Source organism: Hyalella azteca, unplaced genomic scaffold, assembly GCF_000764305.2.
Source record: "Hyalella azteca isolate HAZT.00-mixed unplaced genomic scaffold, Hazt_2.0.2 contig13372, whole genome shotgun sequence".
Lineage (NCBI taxonomy): Eukaryota > Metazoa > Arthropoda > Malacostraca > Amphipoda > Hyalellidae > Hyalella > Hyalella azteca.
Window position 1 is genome coordinate 11,735 of NW_025943296.1, and position 24,532 is coordinate 36,266.

The 24,532-nt window shown below is 40.2% G+C and overlaps 2 protein-coding genes across 3 annotated transcripts in view; one reads left to right on the plus strand and one right to left on the minus strand.

The window, feature by feature from the left end:
• On the plus strand, positions 1-19,000 carry LOC108682290 (mediator of RNA polymerase II transcription subunit 15). Of its 2 annotated transcripts, none has more exons than XM_018171428.2 (13): positions 1-158; positions 4,571-4,655; positions 5,236-5,385; positions 6,170-6,235; positions 8,802-8,862; positions 12,480-12,807; positions 13,628-13,738; positions 14,619-14,802; positions 15,025-15,126; positions 15,536-15,699; positions 16,134-16,331; positions 17,154-17,270; positions 18,122-19,000. In XM_018171428.2, exons 1-13 carry the CDS (start codon positions 100-102, stop codon positions 18,135-18,137), a joined length of 1,641 nt encoding a protein of 546 aa, XP_018026917.1. In that variant the 5' UTR covers positions 1-99; the 3' UTR covers positions 18,138-19,000. The 2 variants fall into 2 exon arrangements, with proteins under 2 accessions (XP_018026917.1, XP_018026918.1); XM_018171429.2 differs by having other exon boundaries at positions 15,539-15,699.
• Positions 18,824-24,532, minus strand: part of LOC108682289 — a 9,813-nt gene continuing 4,104 nt past the window's right edge. Inside the window, exons 6-7 of the mRNA XM_018171426.2 lie at positions 22,692-23,725; positions 18,824-19,522 (exon numbers count right to left, since the gene is read on the minus strand). Of these exons, the coding sequence (XP_018026915.1) occupies positions 19,477-19,522; positions 22,692-23,725 (1,080 nt within the window). The 3' untranslated portion in view covers positions 18,824-19,476. The remainder of the gene's footprint in view (positions 19,523-22,691; positions 23,726-24,532) is intronic.

Consider the following 24,532-nt stretch of genomic DNA (forward strand, 5'->3'; position numbering starts at 1 on the left):
CTACACTCAGTCTCTTTTAGCGTGCGTGGTGTTCCTTGGGCGCCATTTTTCTTCCTGTGAATTTTGTTGTTTGTCGCGTTTAAACTTTCATAATAGAAAATGACTGATATTGATTTACCTTTATCCGACATAATTACCAAGAAAAAAATTATTCTCAAGTGAGTATTTACATTTAAACGTCGATAGTTTGCTTGTTTCTTAAATTTCTTAGTTAGCCAGCTTAGCCTATATGAATAGGTATGCTTGAACTTGAAGTTGAAGCCTCGCCGCCTCAAGGAAATTGAACATTTTTGCTCATTTAAAAATAAGTTAGTATAATACATAGCTAGGTATACGAATTGCGACCGTTTCGCGTCGTTGCTTTGGTCTTTGGTGTCATCACTGCCGTGAATTAATAATGATAATACTTAAATACTAGCCTACAATGATTCTGCAAAAAAAATAAATCCAATATCCAAATGATGATAAAACATCTCTTCATTCTCATTGATTAGGCTATTTGATTCAAGGCTCTGTTTAATTTTTCAGTTTGATCACAGCTGTACCTGTACGGCATAGTGGCAAAGCAGAGAGTTTTTTAGACTCTCCCTCAAGTTCATTTCTGAGTCCTATAAGTAGAGCAGTAAAGTAGGTATCCTGGATACCAGCATTTTCATACTTGAGAAATTGGTTTAAATCTTGAGTAAACGAGGAAATTAAAAATGAACTGATTCTAAAAAATCTCGGGTTTGCCACTATGCTGTACGGCACTGAGCCACTGCCCACTGACGCTCAATTTTGAATGTAAACTCACTGTAAACTGTAAAGCATAATTTTCCTTGCTTAAATCTTTGGGTAGGCCTAAACTGATACTAATAACTAATTTTTTATTTGATTTCCAAAAATTACAGGTAGGCTAGGCTAGGCTAGTCTATAAATTTACAATTTTATTTTTTACAAAAACATTAACTTTAGACGTTGACTACGATTGCTTCATCTTGTACTATTATTTCATTTGTTATACTTTTTTTAAGCTGGGTTGCCAGACGGTCATTTTTTCTGGACAAATTCTGTGATCTAGTTTTTCTCAATTGCATTGGCCGGCTAAAATTTATGATAGGTTGCTTCCTAATTAAATTTTAAATACTGCAAAAGAAAATGAATGGAATTTTTATAACGGAACCTACAAATAAAGTTGAAATAGGGTAAATGTGGTATATTCCAACACATTAAGGATGCATCGAGAAATGAAAAACGATAAAAAAAATAATCATATGCGTTACACGAGTTCTGTTTGCTTTACATGACTCTCAAAACACTGCACTATGCGCCTGCACTGATGAAACGTCACAAAATGTTGCCATATTTATTTAAAAGCCTTTAGAATGCAAACCTACCATACCAAATCCCTATATTCTGAGTGTGTGACTATATTAGGCACGTGGTGAGACGTATTCCGACTGCGCTTCAAATTGTACTAATACGTAATTCCGACATCCATGTGTTCGAATTCCGATTGCTGTGTGAGCTGTATTGGAATACAACACGGCTTTGAAATAGAACACTATTGAATATTGAGCACTACTTAATTAGGCTTTTAATTAACAGTTATTAAGCTTTTAATTAAGAAAATTTTAATTTTTGCACACAGCTTGGAACAAGCTGTGTGTGTCCAATTCAAGTTGTGTCGGAATTAGTTTTTATGTGTCTAAATCTGTTTCTCAACTTAATCATCTATTAATTTATTTACCACTTGGAATCAGCAAATACAAGTATACTTAAAGGATTCCTAATATATTCACAGACGTATTTAAAAGTCTCAAACCATAATATTCTTTCTACACAAACAGTTTATCACTATTCGGTAGAGCAAGGTCAACTGTAACTTTGACACATTTTTCGATTATCTCATTGGGTGGCATGCACCATCTCTCTTTGGATCTCAACATTTTCCTGCTAGATGGCCCAGACCTAGTGTTTTGGCAGTAGTTTGATGCGCAAATGTATGACGTCACTATTTCAACCATCAACGAATGCATGGAACTAAAACAAAGCTTAATATAAAGGAAAAACTAGAGAGGTGTCAGAATTACCCACGATGTCAGAATATACCGCGTTTACCCTAAACTAGTATAGGCCTACATTGAATTATTGGCCTTTTTTGTTCTTGGATTTGGCTGAATTTAGGCAACCTGAATTATGTACCACTACCTCCTGGAGAAATACATTTCGTGGTACGCATATGTACCAATACGTAGTCAACATGTTAAGCATGCATAAAGATTGAAATTATTTGTCCAACTAAAATTTTGTGATCCAATGTTGCACTTTTGAGTTTTGTTAACACAATTTAAGATGAAATTCTAGGAATAGTGGTTCATAATTTCATATGTTCAAGAATCAGCTTGATCTAAATCACTCCACTCACACTCTAGTTTCTAGTCCAGAGTCAAGAGTGACTCCAGACTGTCCACACTGGCACACTCCACAGTGTCCAGTGAGTTCAGCCTGATTATTTGATCAGTGCCACAATATTAGATTATCATTATCACAAAATAGATGCATATTTTATGGTTCAAAATTCTATATGAAATGTGGACTTCTTTTTATACATATTAGCCTATATTAGCTACACTGCCTGACTGTGGAATTCTATGTAGGTAATATATTCTCATCATCTCATGTTAACTTAAGAAAATGGATTGAAAAGCCTACCAGGCTGGCAGGCTGCCATGTTACACTTTCCACTGCAGTGACATGATAATTGATATGCTGAGCTCAACACGGCTCGTCAGAAACTGCTGTGCTCCTGACATCTGGCATGGTTTGAATGTGACAAGTGTGGACAACGCCTCCCTTGATTACATTTACTAGTCGTTTATCTGTAACTGACAAATTTTTGCAATGAATGTCCTAAAAAAATTATATCAACTTTGAAAAAAATGTCACAATTTAAACAATGTCCAATACAAAGTTTTTGATACGGTACCATGCAAAATAATGGGATAAACTGCAGTTCTTTCTTGGCATATGGGCCCATCGTGGCTGTGCTTCCATGTAAACATACGACAAGACTGTATCACACACCTTGTTTTGGTAAAGTCAAGTTTGATTTCGCAATAAATAGATTTGATCCACATTCCATGAGATTTAAATGATGGAAAGTTGATTCAAAATTTAAACACCTATTGATAGTTTGATATGGGTCCAGATATGAATTTTTCATGTTTTTGCCCTGTTATGTTGATTAATTAATAACTTCACTTCAAATTCTGAATGATTTCATCTCCCATTGTGAGTTTTTGAACGTCTCGTGTCTTTTAGAAAATGTTAGTTGTTTAAAAGGGGGCAATTATTGCATTATATTAATCATTGAGAGCTTTTAGACTTATATTTTATGCTGATGTGTTGTTAAAGATCTTGTTGCTCGAGACAATATCAAAGATTATATTCAAGTTTTCTCTGGCCTCCTGAAAAGTGTTGTCCAACAAAGGTTATCCATACAAGCTAGGTTTTTCACAGCTGAGAATTAAAATCAACTATACAGCAATCCCTTGATTAACGAGGTTAATAATCCCTGAGTTTTACCATGTTAAGCAAAATCGCGCTAATAAAACTTAAGAATATATGGGAATAATTATAATGAATCCTCAAAAATAGCAAAGTTACATAATAATTTTTTTCCCACTAAAATTCATCATATTTTTTCTAAATAATAAGGGAAATAAATAAAAGAAATACGAATGAATTAACATTTATTTTTTACTGAAAAACGAATCCAATTTCAATTGCCCAGTAGATTTCTTCCTCTCCTGCATAATTGTGCGATAGCAATTCACTTGCCTATCCAGGCCAAGGAAAATTATGTAGTTTGATAACAGTGAGCAGTAGATATGGCAGCAATCTTTACCAGTTGAAGGCTAACGAGTAACTAGAGCACTGGCATGGCGCACCTACCGGCGAACGTTGCCGAACTCGACCATTCGAGTTATGAATGAGACGAGGCGCGGTTAAACCGACTCTGTAGTCAGCACGAGTGCCTACGGAACGGGACCTTATTTAAAGAATTATTGGCTGAAATTCATAAAGTAACAACATAAGATCTAATAAGCAAAAAGTAACACTTTTGTTACGAACGTAACACTTCTGGCTAGATGCGGGAAAATGATGCGTTGTGAAGAAAAAATCGCACTAATCAAAACTGGCACCGCGTAGATTAAGGGTAGGTTGCAAATTTTTTTCTGCGTTAATCAAAACCGCGGTATTCAAAACCATGCTAATCAAGGGATTACTGTATATTCAAATTGAAAGAAATGAATTATAATTTATTATTGATCACCTTTAATTTATGATTAGAAATTGGTAATTTCTCAGCACTTGTCATGTGTTTTACCTCATTTAAGTCAACTGCCATACCTACTTCACCTTTTTAGCGCATTTTTCTCATTTATGGAAAAAATGCACTATTGTGTTCGCCATGTCTGTCTGTCTGTCCGTCCGTCTGTCCGTGACCTCAAGTTTTTGTCGACAAGAAAATGCGTGCTCTGTCACTCACTGCAGAGAGTACTGAGTTATATTTTTTCTTCTTCAGCCGTGGCCGAGCAGCCCCCAAAACTGCCATGACTTCAAGGCAGCAAACTAACAGCAATGTCAAGCCCAATATTATAAAGACAACTGTGAGTATCTAAGTTATACAAGTTTGAGCGTCTGATCGCTTTTGGCTAGGTAATGTTGAGTATAGTTTCCATATCTGCCTATAAATTTGTTTATGTACATTGAGCATTGAAACCTTATTGATACATCCAACTATAATTTGTTTTGCTACATTATTTAATAAGTAATGATAACAATTCAATTTGAATATTTTACATGTGAAAGCTTTTTTTTCCTGTTTTATGTAGGTAAGTTATATTAAAGGCATCTCATTCATGTTACTTGCTGCCTAAACTGTTATTTATGTNAAAATCAAAAGGCTATTAATCCCCATTTAGATCATGATGTTTAAAAAGCATTTGTGAATACAAATTTCAGTTACTCAATACCATCAATGTGGCCTTGACAAAACACGTGATAGAGCCAAAATTTTCTCCCATAATGTGTAGAATTCATATTACAAGTTTCTGCACTTGGTGAATCAAGGATGGTTGCCTCCCAAATATTTTGAAAGATGAGAGCATGTTTTGGTACTCTGGTGCAGCACTGTGCTACATGCAGTTAAGAAAACAAACGTACATCACATAAGCCCATGATATCCAGGGAGATGCCCGTAACCACCTCATCCAGAAGAAGAGGCAGCACTTTACTGACGCTCGAGAACAGCTCGCCAGGATTGCTAAGACTTCTGATGCTCGTGACAAGCTCAATAAAATACGGGGCAATCAGAAGGGTATTCCTGAACTCATACAGGTTTGTCTCTTATTTTATTGTTTGTAATATTTTATAGTTAAGTTGTATTAAATTCTACACTGTCACACATTATATTCATAATTATAATGTTCACAAATCAATATTGTGCCTGTCAGTTTTGAGCTCTCTGCCAGCCAGTGGGCAGGATAGTAGAGTTATCTTTAGTGTGGCTATTCTATTCTGCCACTGATTCCACTGTTCTCATTTTAGTCATGATATAATACTACTGATTTGTATTGATCTACCTACTTAATGCTAATACAAAGGGAACAAATGCTCGCTGCAAAAATTATAGTGCATTGCTTGTTTAGTTTAACTTGAAGATTGTTAAGCGTTAATATTCAAGCTCCCTCACTGCCTCAATCCTCCATTTTAAACTTCATACCGTGTTTATGAGTCTCATTGTGTGTTCAAAAATGTTTTTTTTCTTAATGCCAGGCTGGCATTTAAAATGATAAGAATGAGCAACTGTTTTTGCTGAAGACAACTAGTGTAGGTATATTTGGCTATGCATGTTTACATTTTTTTTTTTGCTTATTGTGTGGCTGATTATCTTTATTCTGCTTGTATAATAGTTGAACCAACTATGTAACTTCTTCATTCATCCTCCGTGCATATTGACAGAGCCTCATGAACCAAGCCTTCTGCTCATATTCTCATAGTGAGGGCATGGAAATAAGCCACACAAAGTATTTCTACATGATTGTAATTAAAATAATTTCTTACATGATATTAATTAAAATAGGTGAAGTAGGTTATATGTTGACCTCTGTGCACATTGTAGGAACTGCAAGCAAAGCCCACGGACATGCGCCAGAAACTCAACTTGAAGCGCAACGGAGCCCTGCAGGTATGTTTGGGTCATCAGTGTGAGCTACTAACAGCTGAGCTGCTGCACGCCATTCAGTGTGTGAGAGCTGTTAATGCCAATTGAAGACCAGATATTACATCTTGCTGTAAATAAATTATTTTTTTAATTCCTTTTTTGTTACCATTTGGTCTTCAATTGTCCTTAGCCTTGATATAACAACACAAGTTGGGTTGTGCATTAAAACACAATCTAACTTTGTACTTCACTTGGCAGACATTGGTATTGTAACTGTTGAATGTGTGGCCAGTCTGGAGTGCTTTTGACAGAGTCTGGGATGTTAGTAGATGAATGATTGTAGAAAGTATGTTGGTGAATCTTGGACCTATTCTAAACGCATTTACAATGCGCTGCTGTTGTACAATGATCTAGAGTGTGGCCATCATTTGGAATCATGCGGTACGCTCATTGCTCTGGGATCTACCTACATCTGATGCTCGTCTGGGGAGCCTGCATACATCATCTGCAAGTCTTAAAACCAGAATCCTGTTCAAGCTGAAGCAGTCTACAAAATAATCTACATGGAACCAGACATTTTTATTATTAACAATGATTTCTATGTAGATGTCTACAAAACCTTTTCGTTAAGTGATGATTTACACAAATCATTACAACTACGTTTTGTAGGTGAATTAAGTAATCTACAAACTAATGTTTTTGCTTTGTAACTTTGCTAAAGTTACAAAAACCTGCGTCTAGTATGGACCACCTGCATCTAGTGTGGAGTCACCTGCATCTAGTATGGACCACCTGCATCTAGTATGGACTACCTGTGTCTAGTACGGACCTCTTCGTCTAGTATGGTTCACCTGCGTCTAGTATGGACCACCTGCATCTAGTGTGGAGTCACCTGCATCTAGTATGGACTACCTGTGTCTAGTACGGACCACTTCGTCTAGTATGGTCCACCTGCATCTAGTATGAATCACCTGCATCTAGTATGGACCACCTGCATCTAGTATGGACCACCTGCATCTAGTATGGACCAAATGCATCTAGTATGGACCACCTGCATCTAGTATGGACCACCTGCATCTAGTATGGACCACCTGTACCTAGTACGGACTGCTTTGTCTAGTATGGTCCACCTGCATCTAGTGTGGAGTCAACTGCATCTAGTGTGGAGTTACCTGCATCTAGTATGGACTACCTGTGTCTAGTACGGACCTCTCTTCGTCTAGTATGGTCCACCTGCATCTAGTATGGATCGCCTGCACCTAGTGTGGAGTCACTGGCCGCACTGCAGCTGAAGAGACCAGTTACCTCTCCTTGTAACATCTCGTTTGATGCCAAACTGCAACTGAAGAGACCAGTTACCTCTCCTTGTAACATTTGTATGATGCTCATAGAGACCAGTTCGATGCGTAATATCTTGTAACAGAATCCTACATTTGAAATGATGGACCTGTAGGAAGAAGAAAGGCTGCTCCAAGATTGTTTTTAAGACTCACGCCTGCTAAGTAACAACAATCAGGATTTTGATCACCTTACATGGCTTTAAAAAAATTAAATTCGCAGGGTCCTTTAATATATAATTGGGTATGAAATTCGTGCCGTAGACTTTTTGAACTCTCTTGACTTTGTTCAAGAAAGCTACCATGTGAACAAGGTTGAACTTCAGCTCTCGAGTATCAGTTTTATTTGAAGTGTCGTCCATTTAATGAAATAAGATTGGCATCACCTGATCATGGTCCAGGAGAGCTTCTACTGTGCACGCTGCTCTGCCCTATTCTAGACAAGGTAATTTAGTGGGACAAACCAGCAGTGTCGTCGTCTCAAACCATTAGTTCCTTGTTCAGAAGCCAGCAGTTTTTCATTCACATTCAGCATAATAATCTCCATCCGGCGACATCCTCAAAGCTCTCAAGTTTCTTCTAATATCGACATTTTATCCTTGTGTGATATTTGTTGGAATAACTCCACCGACATCTTCCTCTTGGCTATAAGTGTCTATCAACAAGAGTGAAATATTTTTTATTGAACAGTATTAATTGCGGCAAAGTTTTTTTTTGCGTGTAATGCACCATAACAAAGCACTTCGTCGCGGCGATACTACAGTGAACAGGAACTGCTGATAGCAACTACGGTTCATCTAACAGCTCATCTAAAACAATTGCAAATTTGGCTGCACCCCTCGACATTCGTAACCAACCTCGAAATGCAGCTCTCTTTTTTTACAATTTACGTGCCCTTTGTTGCTTCTGAAAAAGGATTCGCGTCAACTTAGAGCCATGGTGCCGAAACTTGGAGAATTAGAAGTTGTCTCTGAATATTGAGTTTTAGCTTTCCTAGACATAAGTTTGGATCCATCATCGAGTTCAGCATATGACGCCTGGATCTTCACGTCAAGCAATACTGGATTAGCAAACCCTGGGTCTTCATTGCACAAAGTGTAGAAAGGTTTAGTGTGTTAACAAGCGTGCCTGCTGTATGGTTGTGTCGTTTGCCTGCGTGTTAGTTCAGAAATTCGTTATTTTGTTATCGTCGATTGATTGATTCCATTTGGCTTAATACTATCGTTCTATAATCTCATCCGAATCACTTTCAGGTGAAGAAAAATTTCGTCAATATCCAACAAGTTAAGACTGGACTTCAGACTGCGAGCAAGGGTGAGTTGCATCATGTGAGGCATCACTTCTTCTAGCCCATAGTGACGCTCTGCTTCGTGCATCACCTCTCCATGGAGGATTGTTGACCACCTCATGGAGTTATGGAGACGATATCAATGAAGATGGAGTAGTGGAAGGCGAGATGGAAGCAGCAGCTTATTGCTGTTGTCTTATCACTACGAGATGTTGTCTTATCACGCGAGATGGAAGCAGCGCGTTATTGCTGTTGTCTTATCCATACAAGATGTTGTCTTATCACGCGAGATGTCCGCATTTCGCATGGAACCCGCCTTCCTTTGACCGCGAATCACATGGCCTATGTCGACTGAATTTCATTCAATCTTCCGAGTCAACGGTGGTGCGATGAATATGCTGACGTAAAAATCATGGTTATTAAATGTTAAATAAATAACCGTGCGGGAGTTTATCCACTTGCGTTGCCTAACATGATATCTACAAGAGCTCGGTGGGAAGAACGTTGCACGAACCATAGCTGAAGCAAACGAGATATAAGAAGAGATCTGACCGACAGTCTTGCCTCATTGTGCTCCTCGATGTGTACTGGCCTCGAGATAAATTGTCTGGCTTACTCATAAGGAAGAGGCTTTTTTCTCTCATCACAGCCCATACTTTGCTCGATTTTAATGCTCATCAGCCTCGCTACCTGTTACCCAGCAGTAAACCTTCCAAAGACTGGATGATAGATGTCCAGCAGCCTCGCTACCTGTTACCCAGCAGTCAACCTACCAAAGACTGGATGAGAGATGTCCAGCAGCCTCGCTACCAGTTACCCAGCAGTCAACCTACCATAGTCTGGATGATAGATGTCCAGCAGCCTCGCTACCAGTTACTCAGCAGTCAACCTTCCATAGTCTGAATGAGAGATGTCCAGCAGCCTCGCTACCAGTTACCCAGCAGCCAACCTACCAAAGCCTGGACCAGAGATGTCCAGCAGCCTCGCTACCTGTTACCAGCAGTCAAACTACCAAAGCCTGGACAAGAGATGTCCAGCAGCCTCGCTACCTGTTACCCAGCAGTCAACCTACCGAGGGCTGGATGAAAGAACCGACTTTCCTTCCTTTTGAAAGTCAACTCACGAATCCTCTATGGAGTTTGTCGTGACAAGAACGCATGAAGACAATCATTCATCCTGTCATGCGTATGGGGAACTCTGCCTAACCTAGCGTGCTGAATTTGTAACGGGCGTCCTTCATGTCAGTGACAATCGTTTATTCCCCGACGTGCTTCTATCTACCCTGAGTTTCAAATAAAGATTTTTTAAAAATGTTTTGTATGTTGGCAGCAACTTTCGTTGCTATTAATTGGCCGCAATTCCAAGAGAGCGATGTGAGGAGTTTGCTGCACTTGACCACAAGTCTCCGCAAGTTATACGCGCCTAGTTTGACAGGCCGCCCTGACTCCTTCCACTTGCATCTACGCGCCAAAATTTGCATCAAGTCGTCAGTCTGTATCTGCTACAGTCGTTTAACGTGCATCAAGTCGTCAGTGTGTATCTTCTACAGTCGTTTAACGTGCATCAAGTCGTCAGTCTGTATCTGCTACAGTCGTTTAATGTGCATCGAGTCGTCAGTCTGGATCTGCTGCAGTCGTTTAACGTGCATCAAGTCGACAGTCTGTATCTGCTACAGTCGTTTAACGTGCATCAAGTCGTCAGTCTGCATCTGCTACAGTCGTTTAACGTGCTGCAAGTCGTCTGTCTGGATCTGCTACAGTCGTCTAACTCATTTTCTTCGCTCACCACCCGCAGAATTGAAGGAACTGCGTTGGAGTAAATCCTAATCAGCTAAATAACTATTTGACATAATATCATGTCGTGCGCAAGTTGATACGAGCCAGACAGCCTTGTAAATTTATCACATGTAAATTATGGAACAAGATGAATTCGGATTATTTATGCGGAGTAGATGGTTTATTATAAACGCAGCTCTGGATGGTTGCTGTGTTCGTGTTATGCCTGATGTACTTGGCTGAAGATATCGCACCAAAATATTGCTCGAGATGCCACCACGCCCTCACGACTACAAGGGCAGCGATCTCCACAAACCTCGTGATGTGGTCTTTGTTTTTTAGCTTGCTAACTCTGCGACTGTGTTTGACAAGAGAGCCAAGCTGTGGAAAGATTGATCATTGACTTTTGATCTACTGGTTTGTCTAGACACCAAACTTGTTTAATTAATCATTTCGACCTGACGGCTGAGATCTTCTATCCCATTTACGTCTTCCTACCTCCTAGCATGCGGCTAACAGGAAGCTAAAATACTTGCTTCAGATCATCGCATCGATGATCATGATGATCACGCCACAATTAACAGTAACATCGCATCGTCGAACCCACTTCTTCATGCACCTAATGAAGCCAGAAGTCATTTAAGGCCATCCTAATCGAATGATAAACAACAAGTAAATAACTGCTGCCTACATCTCGCCTGACATTCTCTCGTCCTCCGGACATGAAAAGGATGCTCTTTACTCGGCACCAGCAATGGGACATCGCCTGCACCATTGCCGAACTTTCATCACTTGCGGTTCCTTAGTCGTATTTTGTACTTAGCTTGAAATTTAGTGCTGGAAATGTCGTTCTCGGAATAGTGGGAATGTAATTCTTGTGTTATTGAGGTTCCGGCAAGTTGGCTCGGCATTGAGGTATGTGTGCAGTCGTAGACTACGTTAGCTTTTCTTGCTGGTAAAGTTTAGCATGATTTTGAACAGGATGCACGATTGTGTGCCTTTAGTTTCTGTTTAAACGCCGATTTTAGTAAGTTCGATCATTCTGTTATTGAATCATTTGGGTTAGAAATCGCTCTTGTGTTGCGAACGTTGGAAACCATTTGAACAAATTTAATGTTCTTAATCTTCGATTGTCGTTCCATCAGCCCGCTTCAATGGTTCGACCGTATGAAAAAAAAACTGATTATGCTTGAATAAGCTCATTTGTAGCCCAGCCATCCTGATGCTCTATAACTCACGAGTGGATAAAGTCAATTTCGAGTTCAAGGGTTTCCTTTAGATGTAAAGTCGGTCTCATTTTTTACAAAGAAATTCACTGCTAGGTCTCTCATTTGAAGACTATTTAATTCCTTGGCGCAGTCATTTGTAGTTTCATTTTTGTTATGTTGTTCCAATGGAAGGCTTGAATAACCATTAACCGTTACCAGTACTTGCCTTATGCACAAGAAGATAAAAGTTGCATGTGTTGGCATCGATAGCGTAACTCGGCAGATAATCTTTCATAGGCTTGGTTTTATGGCTCTTTTTGAGACACGTTAATGCTACAGATAGGCCAGACTAATGGCGGTGTTGGAATTAGGTTTTGTTACCGCTTAGATATTTAATTTTTGTGTTAGAACTAACATGGCTTTAATAATGTGTTTTTATCTAGAAATTACCTGCGTTATATGCACGATGCGTGATCAATCCCGGTAATGATTCCTTTGTCAAGTCACGACACTGACAAGCTATACTAATCGTTGCTCAACTGTGACGTTTATGGTCTGGAATGCTGCTCGTACCTACGTGACTAGAAATTAGGGTTGTTTTGAGTTGTATGAGAGACAAATATTAAAAAGTTCCGTCACTAATGATATTTCGCGCTTCAGGAGGAGTGGGCAACACGCGCATGCAAGGCACTGCCATCATACGAACGGTCTCTGGCAACTCGGGGGTGAACCGCACCGTCGTGCCTACCGTAGGACGAACCGTCCAGAACCTGAACCGCACCGTGCAGAACCGGGGCGTGTCTAATGCATCTGTGAACATCCAGCGTAAACGCCTGGTTCCTGCCAAGGGAATATCTGGGTCGCTGATCCAGCAGTTTCACCGCAGCAACGCTGTGCGCTTACAGCAGCAGCAGCAGCCTGCTGTGGCGCAGGTGGTCACTGTGCGCAGCAACGCTGCACCGCTGGTGCGCAGTGTTCGCCCTCTGCAGTGAGTGTCATAGCTATAGCCTTATAATTATTATTTTCACTCAATATTACGAATTAATTCTGTGTGCAACACTTACAATTCTGCCAACCATAGCCTTTCAGAGACATACGAAATTCATTGATCCAATGTACAGTGGGTGCAAAAAGTATCCGAAACAAAGGAAAAACCCGATTTAATTAAAGATTATTCAACACAATAACATGAACAAAAACTATTCTTTTGTAAATTTACGTGAAAAATAAAAATATATCAAAACAACAATATAATTAGACGTTGACTTGATAATTGCAATTTTATAAAAGTCAACTTTCAAAAAGTATCCAATACATAGTAAACTAATTTTTTTCAAGACTTTGTCATGTGACCTTTAACAGCCAAAACTGCTTCTAACCGTTTGGAAACTTGTTCATAAGATTAACACATCACATAGCAGTGTGATGTCGCTGTTTCTGACGGTGGCTTAAGTATGTTAGCTTCCACCTCCTGTACTTCAGATCTACGTATTTTAAAGTCTTTGCAGTTTGCACATTTCTAAACTTATGCCCGGTTAGAATTCAGCTTTTAGCTTCTATCCCTTTGAAATTGTGAATAGATAGGTTTTTTGTGCTCTCACTGCTCTGTATATTATACCGGTATGTAAATTTTTATTTTTATTTCGGTTCTATGAATTTCAATTGTATTAATTTGTGATTTTTTATGCGAATTCAAGATTCTACGTACTGACGATGGAAATAAACTCCGAAACGTTTTTTATACAGACTTGAATTTGTGTGAAATTTTCTTTGCTTTTAAATTTTGACTCAATTATCTTGTATTACAGAACCGTGGCGCGTCGGCGCGTAGCTGTGGCTGGCAGCGGCCCTGTGTACGCCACACAGCCGCGCCACACGATGGTTGCGCCTCAAACGATCTACCGCCAAGTGCCCGCCAGGTAATATTATTATTATTATTATTATTCCACGAAGAGATTGTCGTGGCGTCTCGTTCAGATCAAACTTCCAGGGCACGTTACAAGTGGCTAAAAAAGACACGTGAGGATAGAAACAGATGACGTCTATGCTAAAACACAGGAGCTTATCAAATTTTTACTGCAATTCCAAAATTCGTTCCGAACACCTGACTCAGGGGGTGGATTTTGGGAATATGGGTTCATATATTCAAAGTCGATCCAACCTAATAGCTTGATCAGTTCTAAAATATTAGCTAAATATATAGAAAAATTTGATTACACATTTTTAGAACCAGTATGATGTGTACAAGTGCTCATATATTACCCCTCCCAAATTCCACCCTGAATTTTATTCCTGACTCGTTTATGTTTTCATTGTGATCATAAATTACATATTTATTCGCTCATAAAGATAAGTTGACCAAGCTTCTTGTACCAAAGCAACTCCCACTTTCTGTTGTGGTTTGAAAAGTAATGTTGCAACCGCGCACGTTTGCGCAGAAGATGAACTGAATTTCGTAATGTAATGTCCCTAAAGTATAATTAGCGAAGAAACTTTTATTCATGTATGTAATTTAAATTGCATTTTTGTTTATTGATAATTGAAAATTATGGAAATCTTCACGCCTGGCCAAATGGTCTTTTGATATAGCAACCACTTGAGTATTTCTTTTGTATTAATATAGATGCGTATAAATATATATACATTTTATATATAATTGTACGCATATAAACAAGAAAATTCTGGCATCTTATAATAAATATATAAATATTGTTATAGGCGCTTGTAAATATATATAGATACAAAAAGGTTATAGCAGCGCGTAAAGAAGTTTGTGCTGCTAACACCTTATGCCCACAGGGTGCCGGCCTACAGGCAGGAGGCTGTGGTGATGCAGGAGCAGCCGATGGTGTACGAACAAGACGATGGTGCGTATGATGACGAGCCTCTCACTTACGACGATGACTACGACGTGGTCCCTCAGCAGCAGCTGCAGCCCGTCTACTACGAGGAGGCACCGGTCTCGCCGCCCTACGAACCTCAGGTTTGGTATATTGATCTCATTAGTCGTGAACTGTTTTGAATTGTCGTAAAATTGTGTAGTGATCTTTTCCTATGCAGCTGTTTGAATTTTTTTGCCGCATTAATAAATTATGTCATTATTTGATACACGTTGATGTGCAGTACAAGGAAGTGTACATGCCTCGTGCCGTGACCGTGCAGCATTAATGTGTTATGTCATTATTTGGTACACGTGCCTGTGCAGTACGAGGAAGTGTACGTGCCTCGTGCCGTGACCGTGCAGCAGCAGCAGCCGCAGCACTACGGCCCTCCCGTGCCTCCCCAAGCTCGAGCTTCTGTTCCTGTTGTGAGTTACCATTTAAATGTTGTAAATATATATGCCCATTATCCCTGAGAGCTTAATAGTTAAGAGAGTTGAGCATTACAGGCAGCTTTAAGTGCATCAAAATTTCCCAGTATGTTCAGTTCATGAATTCCACGAACCACAGTTATATTCCTGTTATATAATTATAATGCAGACAACATTCGAGCACGACTGAACAATATTTATATGTAGCGCAAAATTATTGCCATGGGGTTAGCAGCAATACTTGATGTGAACCCTGGCAAGTAATGCGACGTTAAATGTCCTCCAGATTCTCGTGCTGTAATGTTGAAGTTTGGCTGCACTAGCCAGATCTTGAAGCTGTGAATAACTCGACGAAAAATAATATTTCTTTGGTGTACATTATTGAATAAGTTTTGTGTGTGTGCAGCAGAACAACAGCTACGTGTCGCGCTCTCAGCCTCGCCCTCAGCAGCAGCCGGCACGCTACACCACCCAGCCTCAGCGATACCCTCAGCAGCAACTGCAGCCACAGCAGCAGCAGCAGCAGCGGTACAGCACGCAGCAACGTGTTGTACAGCAGTCACCTCGACGGTAAGTTTTTATTCGTTATATTTCACTTGCTATAGAATACAGCACACATATTTCGAGACCTGTTCGAAGTACGACGTGTATTAAATAAGTCAAGTGCCGGGAGTTTTTCAACAATTAAAGGCGTTATTTATTTTAATGCTTAGAAGGAATAGTTTAGCAGTGAACGCCGAAATCTGCTCTTGGTGTGAACTTGTAATATCTTACAGTTACACTTGTGTAATACTAACCCTTTTGTTAATATCGTTATCTTTGTCTTCTCTTCAATTACCCTTTCTCAAATGTGTGACTTCAGTGACCTCATAAATGTTTAATTATGGAAAAAACTGGAGCGCAGGTAAATCGTTGAATGAACGATCAAGGCTCGTTGATGGGAAAGTATTAAAAGTCCAGTGAAGCTGGCACCAAATGTTGATTTGTGCATAACGCGTGTGCAGCACTGCAGTCGCGCGGCCAGCGCCGCCTATGGTCCAGAAGGTAGTGGGTCACCGCGTGATGGTGAGCAACCTGCATCCTGTCGCCACCAATGAAGACATCAAAGAACTTTTCGGCAACCTCGGTCCCATCTCCTCCTGCAAGATGGCGCGCCCGGGCACCGCAGTCGTCGTCTACCTCGACCTCAACGACGCCAAACGGTGAGATGGTCTGGGCGTCAGGCGTGAGTGGGACACCTCACGCGGGTGTTGCAAGACGTATGTTGGACACCGGCATAGAGGCGACTACGATGTGATCAGTTCAATGTGAAATATATTTCATAGTTCAATAATCTATCCCTTTGAGGCTGTAGATGGTAACTTGACATTCCTAGCTATTTCGGGGAGCTTAAAGTCAATTGTCACCCGTAACAGTGTCAACAATATTTCCAATTTGTTGTAGATTGTTTGCTTATAGCCTAACCTCAAAGTTCATCTTGTGGCAAATTAATCAACAAAACCAAAGACATGAAACAATGTTAAGTAATCGTAGGTAAATCAAAACAAATTTAGATTGTTAGATGGAACTAAACAGAGCTGATGAAACCTAGAACGAAACAAGCACACAAAGTAAGTTGTAACCCTTGGATACTTTTTGTCCGGAACGCATTATATAGTAATCAATATTAGGCAAAAATTAACCTGGTTTAGATTGTGGTAGGTAGAGATACGGGGTAAGAATGAGGCAGCTTGGAGCGTGCGTATCGCTAAATGTTTCGTACGGAAAAGCTAGTAGCTTGCCTAGCAAGAACTCTGTACATTGTTATTAATGGATACACCCCCTATTATACCATTTTTGTCCAATGCCCTATTATATGGTTCCTGTGTCAACCATAACATAGTATCTATTAATGCGTGTATGCTTAGCAATTTAATTTCCACTGCAAATTTTTCAGTTTTGTTCAGGTGGCTTTGGATCATGATATGTTCACTCTGCATTTCAGTTCATAACGATGGTTGTCTAAATAACGCAAAATGTTGCAGTTCTGTTGATGTTTATCACAACCGCAAGCTGGACGGACAGCCCATGCAGGTGAAGATCATGGGGCCCGTCACGGAGGCGTCCACCAGCGCTACGTCGTCTCTGGCCCGTAATCCCAGGTACGTGAGCCTCTAACTGCTAAGTCGTCTCTGGCCCGTAGTCCCAGATACGTGAGCCTCTAACTGCTACGTCGTCTCTGGCCCGTAGTCCCAGGTACGTGAGCCTCTAACTGCTACGTCGTCTCTGGCCCGTAGTCCCAGGTACGTGAGCCTCTAACTGCTAAGTCGTCTCTGGCTCGTAGTTCCAGGCACGTGTGCTTCTTAACTGCTACGCATCGTCAGATTTGACACACTAAAACATAGTTTTACTGCCTCCCATGTCATGGTGGTTATCGCTGTTGCTCGTATATCCTACCATAGACGTAGGAAAGTTCGATCAATTGCTCACTGTAATAACAAACTGGCTACTTATACAAGTAGGCGTTTCTTGATTGATTCCATAGGATTATAAATAACGCCCGTTTAATAAATATTTTATTGAAGTCAACGGTAATAACAGAACTCGTGGAATTATAGGTCAGTGACAATCAGACATCAAGATGATCTAAAAGGGAGTGTGAGAGCTAAGCAACTACCACTAGGCGCTGACTATCGTCCGTGGTTAGGTATGATCGACGCCTTCTATATCTAAAATATCCGCCATTTTGTCATCTCGAATGCAAACGCCTTACGTTCCCATTTCAAATCAAGTTAATAATTTGACAATCATACTTGTTTTCGGCTCTATTGGAATCCGATCTTTGCTTTACGGCACCACATTTCTGCCAACTATTCTGCCCACGAAAATTTTGTGAATTACCGTCATGTGTATCGTTGGCAAAGCATTCAAGCTTCGATTCTTTTCCATTCTTGTTGATTGAATAGGCTTGACGGAGTAATGTGTGAGTAATCTAATTTTTTCTTAATTCCAGAACCCGCATGTACTGAACGCCCAAATTGAACCTTAAAGCAGGAAGGTTACAGCCTGGAGGAGGAGATCTGTCATACAAATTCCTCGGATTAGGCGTTTTGAAACTCCTCACATAATTTCTTTCGAGGATCGGATCACGGTATGGAAGACACGTCAGATTACCAGATCATTATCGCTTTGAACAAAAGTTTTCAATAACTAAAGCATCATTCCTTCAATCAATGTAAACTTGTAATTAAGCTGTCGCTAAAGTGTCAAAAATTGTGGCCATCTACTTCACTTCTTGCGGTGTAGTTAACCCAGCGTGCTTCACTCAAAACTCTGCGGTCCTCTCGGCAGTGTGATGAGGAAAGTTAGCCCTGCCAACGGGCATCCTACAAATTCCTATTTTAGGCTATTAACGGCGTCAAAGTTCAAATGCGAATCATTCTAATAACATTTTACGCTGGTTTTCATATTTAACCTAATGAAACAGGTAGACATTTATTGAATGATTCGTTATTGAACTGGTCTAGTTACTATATGCACGTGAAACAATTTTTTTTTGACCGCGTGTCGAGTGGATATATTCGGCTTGGAATGGAGGAGTGGAGTTTACCCTTTCGTAATTAAGTGACTATTATGGTTCTAGTAAATTTTTGAGCATAAAACTCGACTCATTATTACATGAAATTTAAAAATAATTTTCGTTTGAAACAAGACAACTGAACGGTGAACGTATTTTCCAATTTTTTTTTAGACTTGCTTATGAGTTGAACGGATCTTTGTTTACGCATTGCTAAAATTAAATAAGATTCATTCTGTAATTAAAATTAGAAATCGCTTAGAATAAGTTAGCTACTGTAAACAATGTAATATGCCCAATAAATATGTGACGGAATATATCCCTTTCAATGAGACTCTCCCTTTTCATCCGTTGAGTAATTGTAATGGAAAAGAGGATTCATTGGAAGATTTTGTTGGAGGCACCACAATTTCAGGATTCATTTTGAAAATAACTTTAGTTTGGTTCATTATCTTGAAAGAAATCTATTCTGCCACCTTGATCGCACCCAAAAATGAAGGCGCCATTGCATAAAGTTCCTTTAGGTTCAAACAAACAAATCACGGCTGGTTTTGCATCCGAACTGCACTACTTTATCATCCAAACTAACTTATAATGAAACATTTATAAACATGCATCAAGTTCCCTTAGGTTCAAACAAACCACGGCTGGTTTTGCATCCGAACTGCACTACTTTATCATCCAAAGAAAATTATGATGACACACTTATGAACGTTTGTTGAAATAACAACGTGATAGCCACACTGTGGAAGTGAAGGGTTGGGCGCTCCAGGACCTGTCGTGTGCGTGCGTCATCCGCCACCGGAGAGCTTCTGTCTCGCGCCGCGGTTATCATTGCTGAAATTAATGAAGAGAACGTTATAATGTATTATCCTGCAAAACTAAAGTTGTGCTTAATTTTCAGAAGGCAATTGTGTCTGGAGTATGATAGCACTAAAAATGAAGAAGTTTATTTTACTGCAGCTCAAAAGAGCGGGTTCAGACCGAGAACAACTTTCAAATAGTTGAGTGAACTGCCAGGGTAAGTTATGAACTGCTAGTTAACTTAGGATACATCTGTATGTTATTAGTGTAGGCTGGCAGAATTTCTTCTCCTAAGCAAGTTTTGTTAAAGACCAGAGAATTAGTTTTATTTATTAGCTTCTTGTTAGTTTTTTCAATAAGTCGTACTAAATTCTTCGTAGGTGTTGGAAGATTGAAAATTAAATTACCGATAGACATTTTTAATATTGAACGACGTTTCCAATGTACAACATTCATTTTCAAGTTAAAGACGCATTGAGTAACGAAATTTGGGTTGACATATGTACGAAATCAAGTAAATTGGATACCATTCAAATAATGCTAAAATTTCGTTAACGTGATACTACGTACAGGAAGATTTTACAAGCGCAAAAAACTACTCGGAAAACAATCTCAAAGTTCTGACGAAGCCGGTGGTTTGAAGGTTGATAGCTGGAGTCCTCTCCTTAATGATGAGGGCCTCAGCTATAGCCAGTCGTAAAGGATCGGAGCACCGCATAACAATACTGGTGCATTCTTCCAATATCGGGCGAGTGATGGTCTCGTTGTGGGCCTCCTTCAAGTGATTCCTTGGTCCTCCGGACTGAAGGTGGCACGTGAGACGTCGGCTTTGAGTCGTGGTTGTGAGCCCGATGTAGTCTATATTAGGAAGAAGTCTACAACCTTCCTTATTGCAAGAAAATTTCCGGTTACCTTTACGGAAACGTTAAAACCCACAACCCACCAAGAAGGCAATCCACTCAGACCCATAATATCTCAAGTAACCTCTCCGATATGCAAGACAGCCAAAGAATTGGACGCCATTATAAAACCGTATATTCCAAAGCAGTTCTCTTTAAAATCTAAGGACGACTTTTTGGAAATCATCCGTGCTGCTCGCCCTTCTGGTCTTCTAGCTTCACTAGACGTCACCAGCCTCTTTACCAACGTCCCAACTGAAGAAACCTTGGAAATTATTGCCAAACATGTATACTCGCATTCAACTTTGCCGGCTCCACCGGTACCGAAGAAAATTATCCTTGATCTCCTCCGACTGTGCACTTCCGAATCACCTTTCCTGACTCCCGACAACAAAATTTACCGACAAACTAACGGCGTAGCCATGGGCAGTCTTCTTGGTCCCACCTTCGCAGAATACTACATGTGCGAAATTGAAAATAGAGTTTTATTACTTATGAGCTCGGACAAAATCGCACCTTGCCTTTTTTGGATGTATTCGTGGAAGTTAAAGATAATTCAGTTGTCACAAAAGTATATCGGAAATCAACAGATATCGGAAGGGTCCTGAACGCTGCCAGCGAATGTCCGGAACGCTACAAAAAGAGTACAATACGCGCCGTCATCCATAGAGCTTACAAGACCTGCTCTACTGAAGATGATTTAAATAACGAACTGAGACATAGTAAACAAATCCTTATCAACAATGGCTCTACAAATAGTACCATCGACGAGGAAATCTCAAAACTCCGATAAAAACAAAAAAGACTGGATCAAAATAAAAATTTTACTACCGGTACTATCTACTACCAGAACCAAATGACCAGTGGCTATAAAGCAGATGAGCGGATCATTTAATCTATCGTTCACAACAACATCGTGAACAACTCAAATAACAACAAAATTAAACTGCTGATCTACTATAGAAACTTGAAAATTCGGAATCTTGTCATGAACAATAACCCTTGCAAAAGAACAGGACCTCTCCAAGAGACCAATGTAGTCTATAAATTTTCTTGCAATAAAGAAGGTTGTAGACTTCTTCCTAATATGGACTACATCGGGCTCACAACCACGACTCTAACCCGACGTCTCACCTGGGACGTTGGTAAAGAGGCTGGTGACGTCTAGTGAAGCTAGAAGACCAGAAGGGCGAGCAGCACGGATGATTTCCAAAAAGTCGTCCTTAGATTTTAAAGAGAACTGCTTTGGAATATACGGTTTTATAATGGCGTCCAATTCTTTGGCTGTCTTGCATATCGGAGAGGTTACTTGAGATATTATGGGTCTGAGTGGATTGCCTTCTTGGTGGGTTGTGGGTTTTAACGTTTCCGTAAAGGTAACCGGAAATTTTCTTGCAATAAAGAAGGTTGTAGACTTCTTCCTAATATAGACTACATCGGGCTCACAACCACGACTCAAAGCCGACGTCTCACGTGCCACCTTCAGTCCGGAGGACCAAGGAATCACTTGAAGGAGGCCCACAACGAGACCATCACTCGCCCGATATTGGAAGAATGCACCAGTATTGTTATGCGGTGCTCCGATCCTTTACGACTGGCTATAGCTGAGGCCCTCATCATTAAGGAGAGGACTCCAGCTATCAACCTTCAAACCACCGGCTTCGTCAGAACTTTGAGATTGTTTTCCGAGTAGTTTTTTGCGCTTGTAAAATCTTCCTGTACGTAGTATCACGTTAACGAAATTTTAGCATTATTTGAATGGTATCCAATTTACTTGATTTCGTACATATGTCAACCCAAATTTCGTTACTCAATGCGTCTTTAACTTGAAAATGAATGTTGTACATTTGAAACGTCGTTCAATATTAAAAATGTCTATCGGTAATTTAATTTTCAATCTTCCAACACCTACGAAGAATTTAGTACGACTGTATGTTATTCTATATGTATTGGATTTCCACTGTTCACGTCAGTCTATAATACACTAAAAGAAACAGAAATTCGTACCTCAAAGTCTGATAACTAAAGATATCTTCAATAACCAGTGCGCTATGTAACTAATAGTCGCTACATTTTTAATTAAAAGACTTAAAAAAAACTTGAGATTGAAATGAAAGCAAGTTCACCACATCGCTTTTCTCGACGTACTTTGAGATAATTTATATAGCCTTCATACTTGGATTAACCATCGAGTTATACGAGAATTACAACGTATTAACCATCAAATTTTACGCTAAATATAACGTATTAACCATCGAGTTATACGAGAAATATTACGTAGAGCTCGCGCAGTGAACTCTCACCTCCCAACTGCCGCTGTCGCTCCTAGATTATCCCCGCCCCAAATCGCGCCAAATGAGGCTCCATGTGTCACGACTTTATCGCCTTCGTAATCCGATAATATTTTATGGGCACTTCCATGATCAGCATTCACTGCCGGGGAGTTACTCCTTTTCTCCATGCCGTCTACAACCTCGACTTCTGGAATGGTTTCAACTTTTGTTCTTGATGGCAAGTTAAGCCTCCTGTCGCTCTGCTCCTCTGGTCGATATGAACGCCGTGGTCGCTCGCGTTTTTGTTTGTCAGGCTTCGACAATTTACTTTTCTTCTTCTTCGATGACTTAGCGTCGGGGTAAACGGCAGTGGCACCTTCAAGTTCATCAAGATATTCTCGACTGCCGTAGCCAAAGCTGTTATTTTTATTGGCTAAGCCCTTTACTTTATTAATTTTTACATCACTGCGCTCGCGGCTGTTAACTTCCCACGAGGTTTTCCCTGATGAGTTTTGTCCGGTGCTGAAATCTTCAAATTGGTCACCCGTATTGAAGACGTTGGTGTAGCTGTCGGATCTTTTCTCCAGTCTTTCACTGGTAGAACAAACATCGTCGCTTCCGAAATCGTCGTCCAAAGGAAATAGCCGCTGCTCATTCATACTTCCTCTTTGTTCTTCACTACTTCCGTCTGTTATAAATCCAGGGTTAGATACTTCGTTATTTGGAAGTTCTGCTCCAGCTTCAACATTTCTCTGGCTTGTGATAACATCTTCTTTGAGTCGCTCGAAGGATATGCCACGCAAGCCAATTTCAACTTCCTTTTTAGCCTTCATCATTTTCTGCAATATTGTTTTGGGAACCGCGACTTGCTGTTGAGCAGCGCCGCCCTCCACATCGCGAGTTTGCCGCTCGTCAGGATAAACTTCATTGAAGTATCGCAGCGCCGACGCATCGAGCGTCGTCTTCAGATCTGCGCTGGCTGGCGCAGCGTCGGTGGAGCCACGCGTACCACCTTTGGTCGGAACTGCGGGATCTGCAACGGGGTTCACATCTCCGTCGTCAACCTGTAATAATTACTAGGATTTGAAACATGAACCAACACCAGGGGCCACGGCTATAAACTAAAAAAAACTGCGTTGTAACACATCCATGCGACAACATTTCTTATCGCTTCGAGTCACCGACATGTGGAACAGCCTCCCTGATGGCATCGTTGACGCTCCGAGTATGAACATCTTCAAAAATAGACTAGACGAAGCTATGCAGGAGCATATGTTCAGTTTTAAAATGCCTAGCAAATTACGGACCAGGCAATAAGTCCAGACGAAGCTATGCAGGAGCATATGTTCAGTTTTAAAATGCCTAGCAAATTACGGACCAGGCAATAAGTCCAGCAGCCATCTCAATCAATCGTCAGTTATGGAAAGATCGGGTTCAAAACGCCGGATCCCTTGTGAATCAAGTCACGAAAAGTACAAGAATCGGCAACAGGCCATGGACCTATTTCTTCAGTGCCGACACTTCTATTCTACACTATAATTGATGAAAATAATCATCCATTCTTCACATGGTCACTTGGCAATAGATCATCTGTACAATATCTAGCTAGCTTCTTTCCCTACAACATCTCAGTACGCTGACTGAACAACTCCGTCCAAGATATATTTTATTCAAATTATGCAGCGTTGATTGTTTTCTTCTCGATATTTTCATGCGTATACAACATCAGTTTACTACAGAAAATACAGCCAACAGCACAAAAATTTATCGTTGAAGAATGAACATCGTGATCATGAAAATCGATAGTAATACAATAACGAGTAACAAATGATGTCAACTTGAGAACCTTATCTCGCCTAATATTTTCACGA

Bases quoted from the DNA above. Each gene is read 5' to 3' on its own strand.
- LOC108682290 (XM_018171428.2), top strand. From the start codon at position 100: ATGACTGATATTGATTTACCTTTATCCGACATAATTACCAAGAAAAAA. The intron at 5,386-6,169 runs GTTTGTCTCTTA...TGCACATTGTAG, and splicing joins GTATTCCTGAACTCATACAG to GAACTGCAAGCAAAGCCCAC. The intron at 15,127-15,535 runs GTGAGTTACCAT...GTGTGTGTGCAG, and splicing joins CTCGAGCTTCTGTTCCTGTT to CAGAACAACAGCTACGTGTC.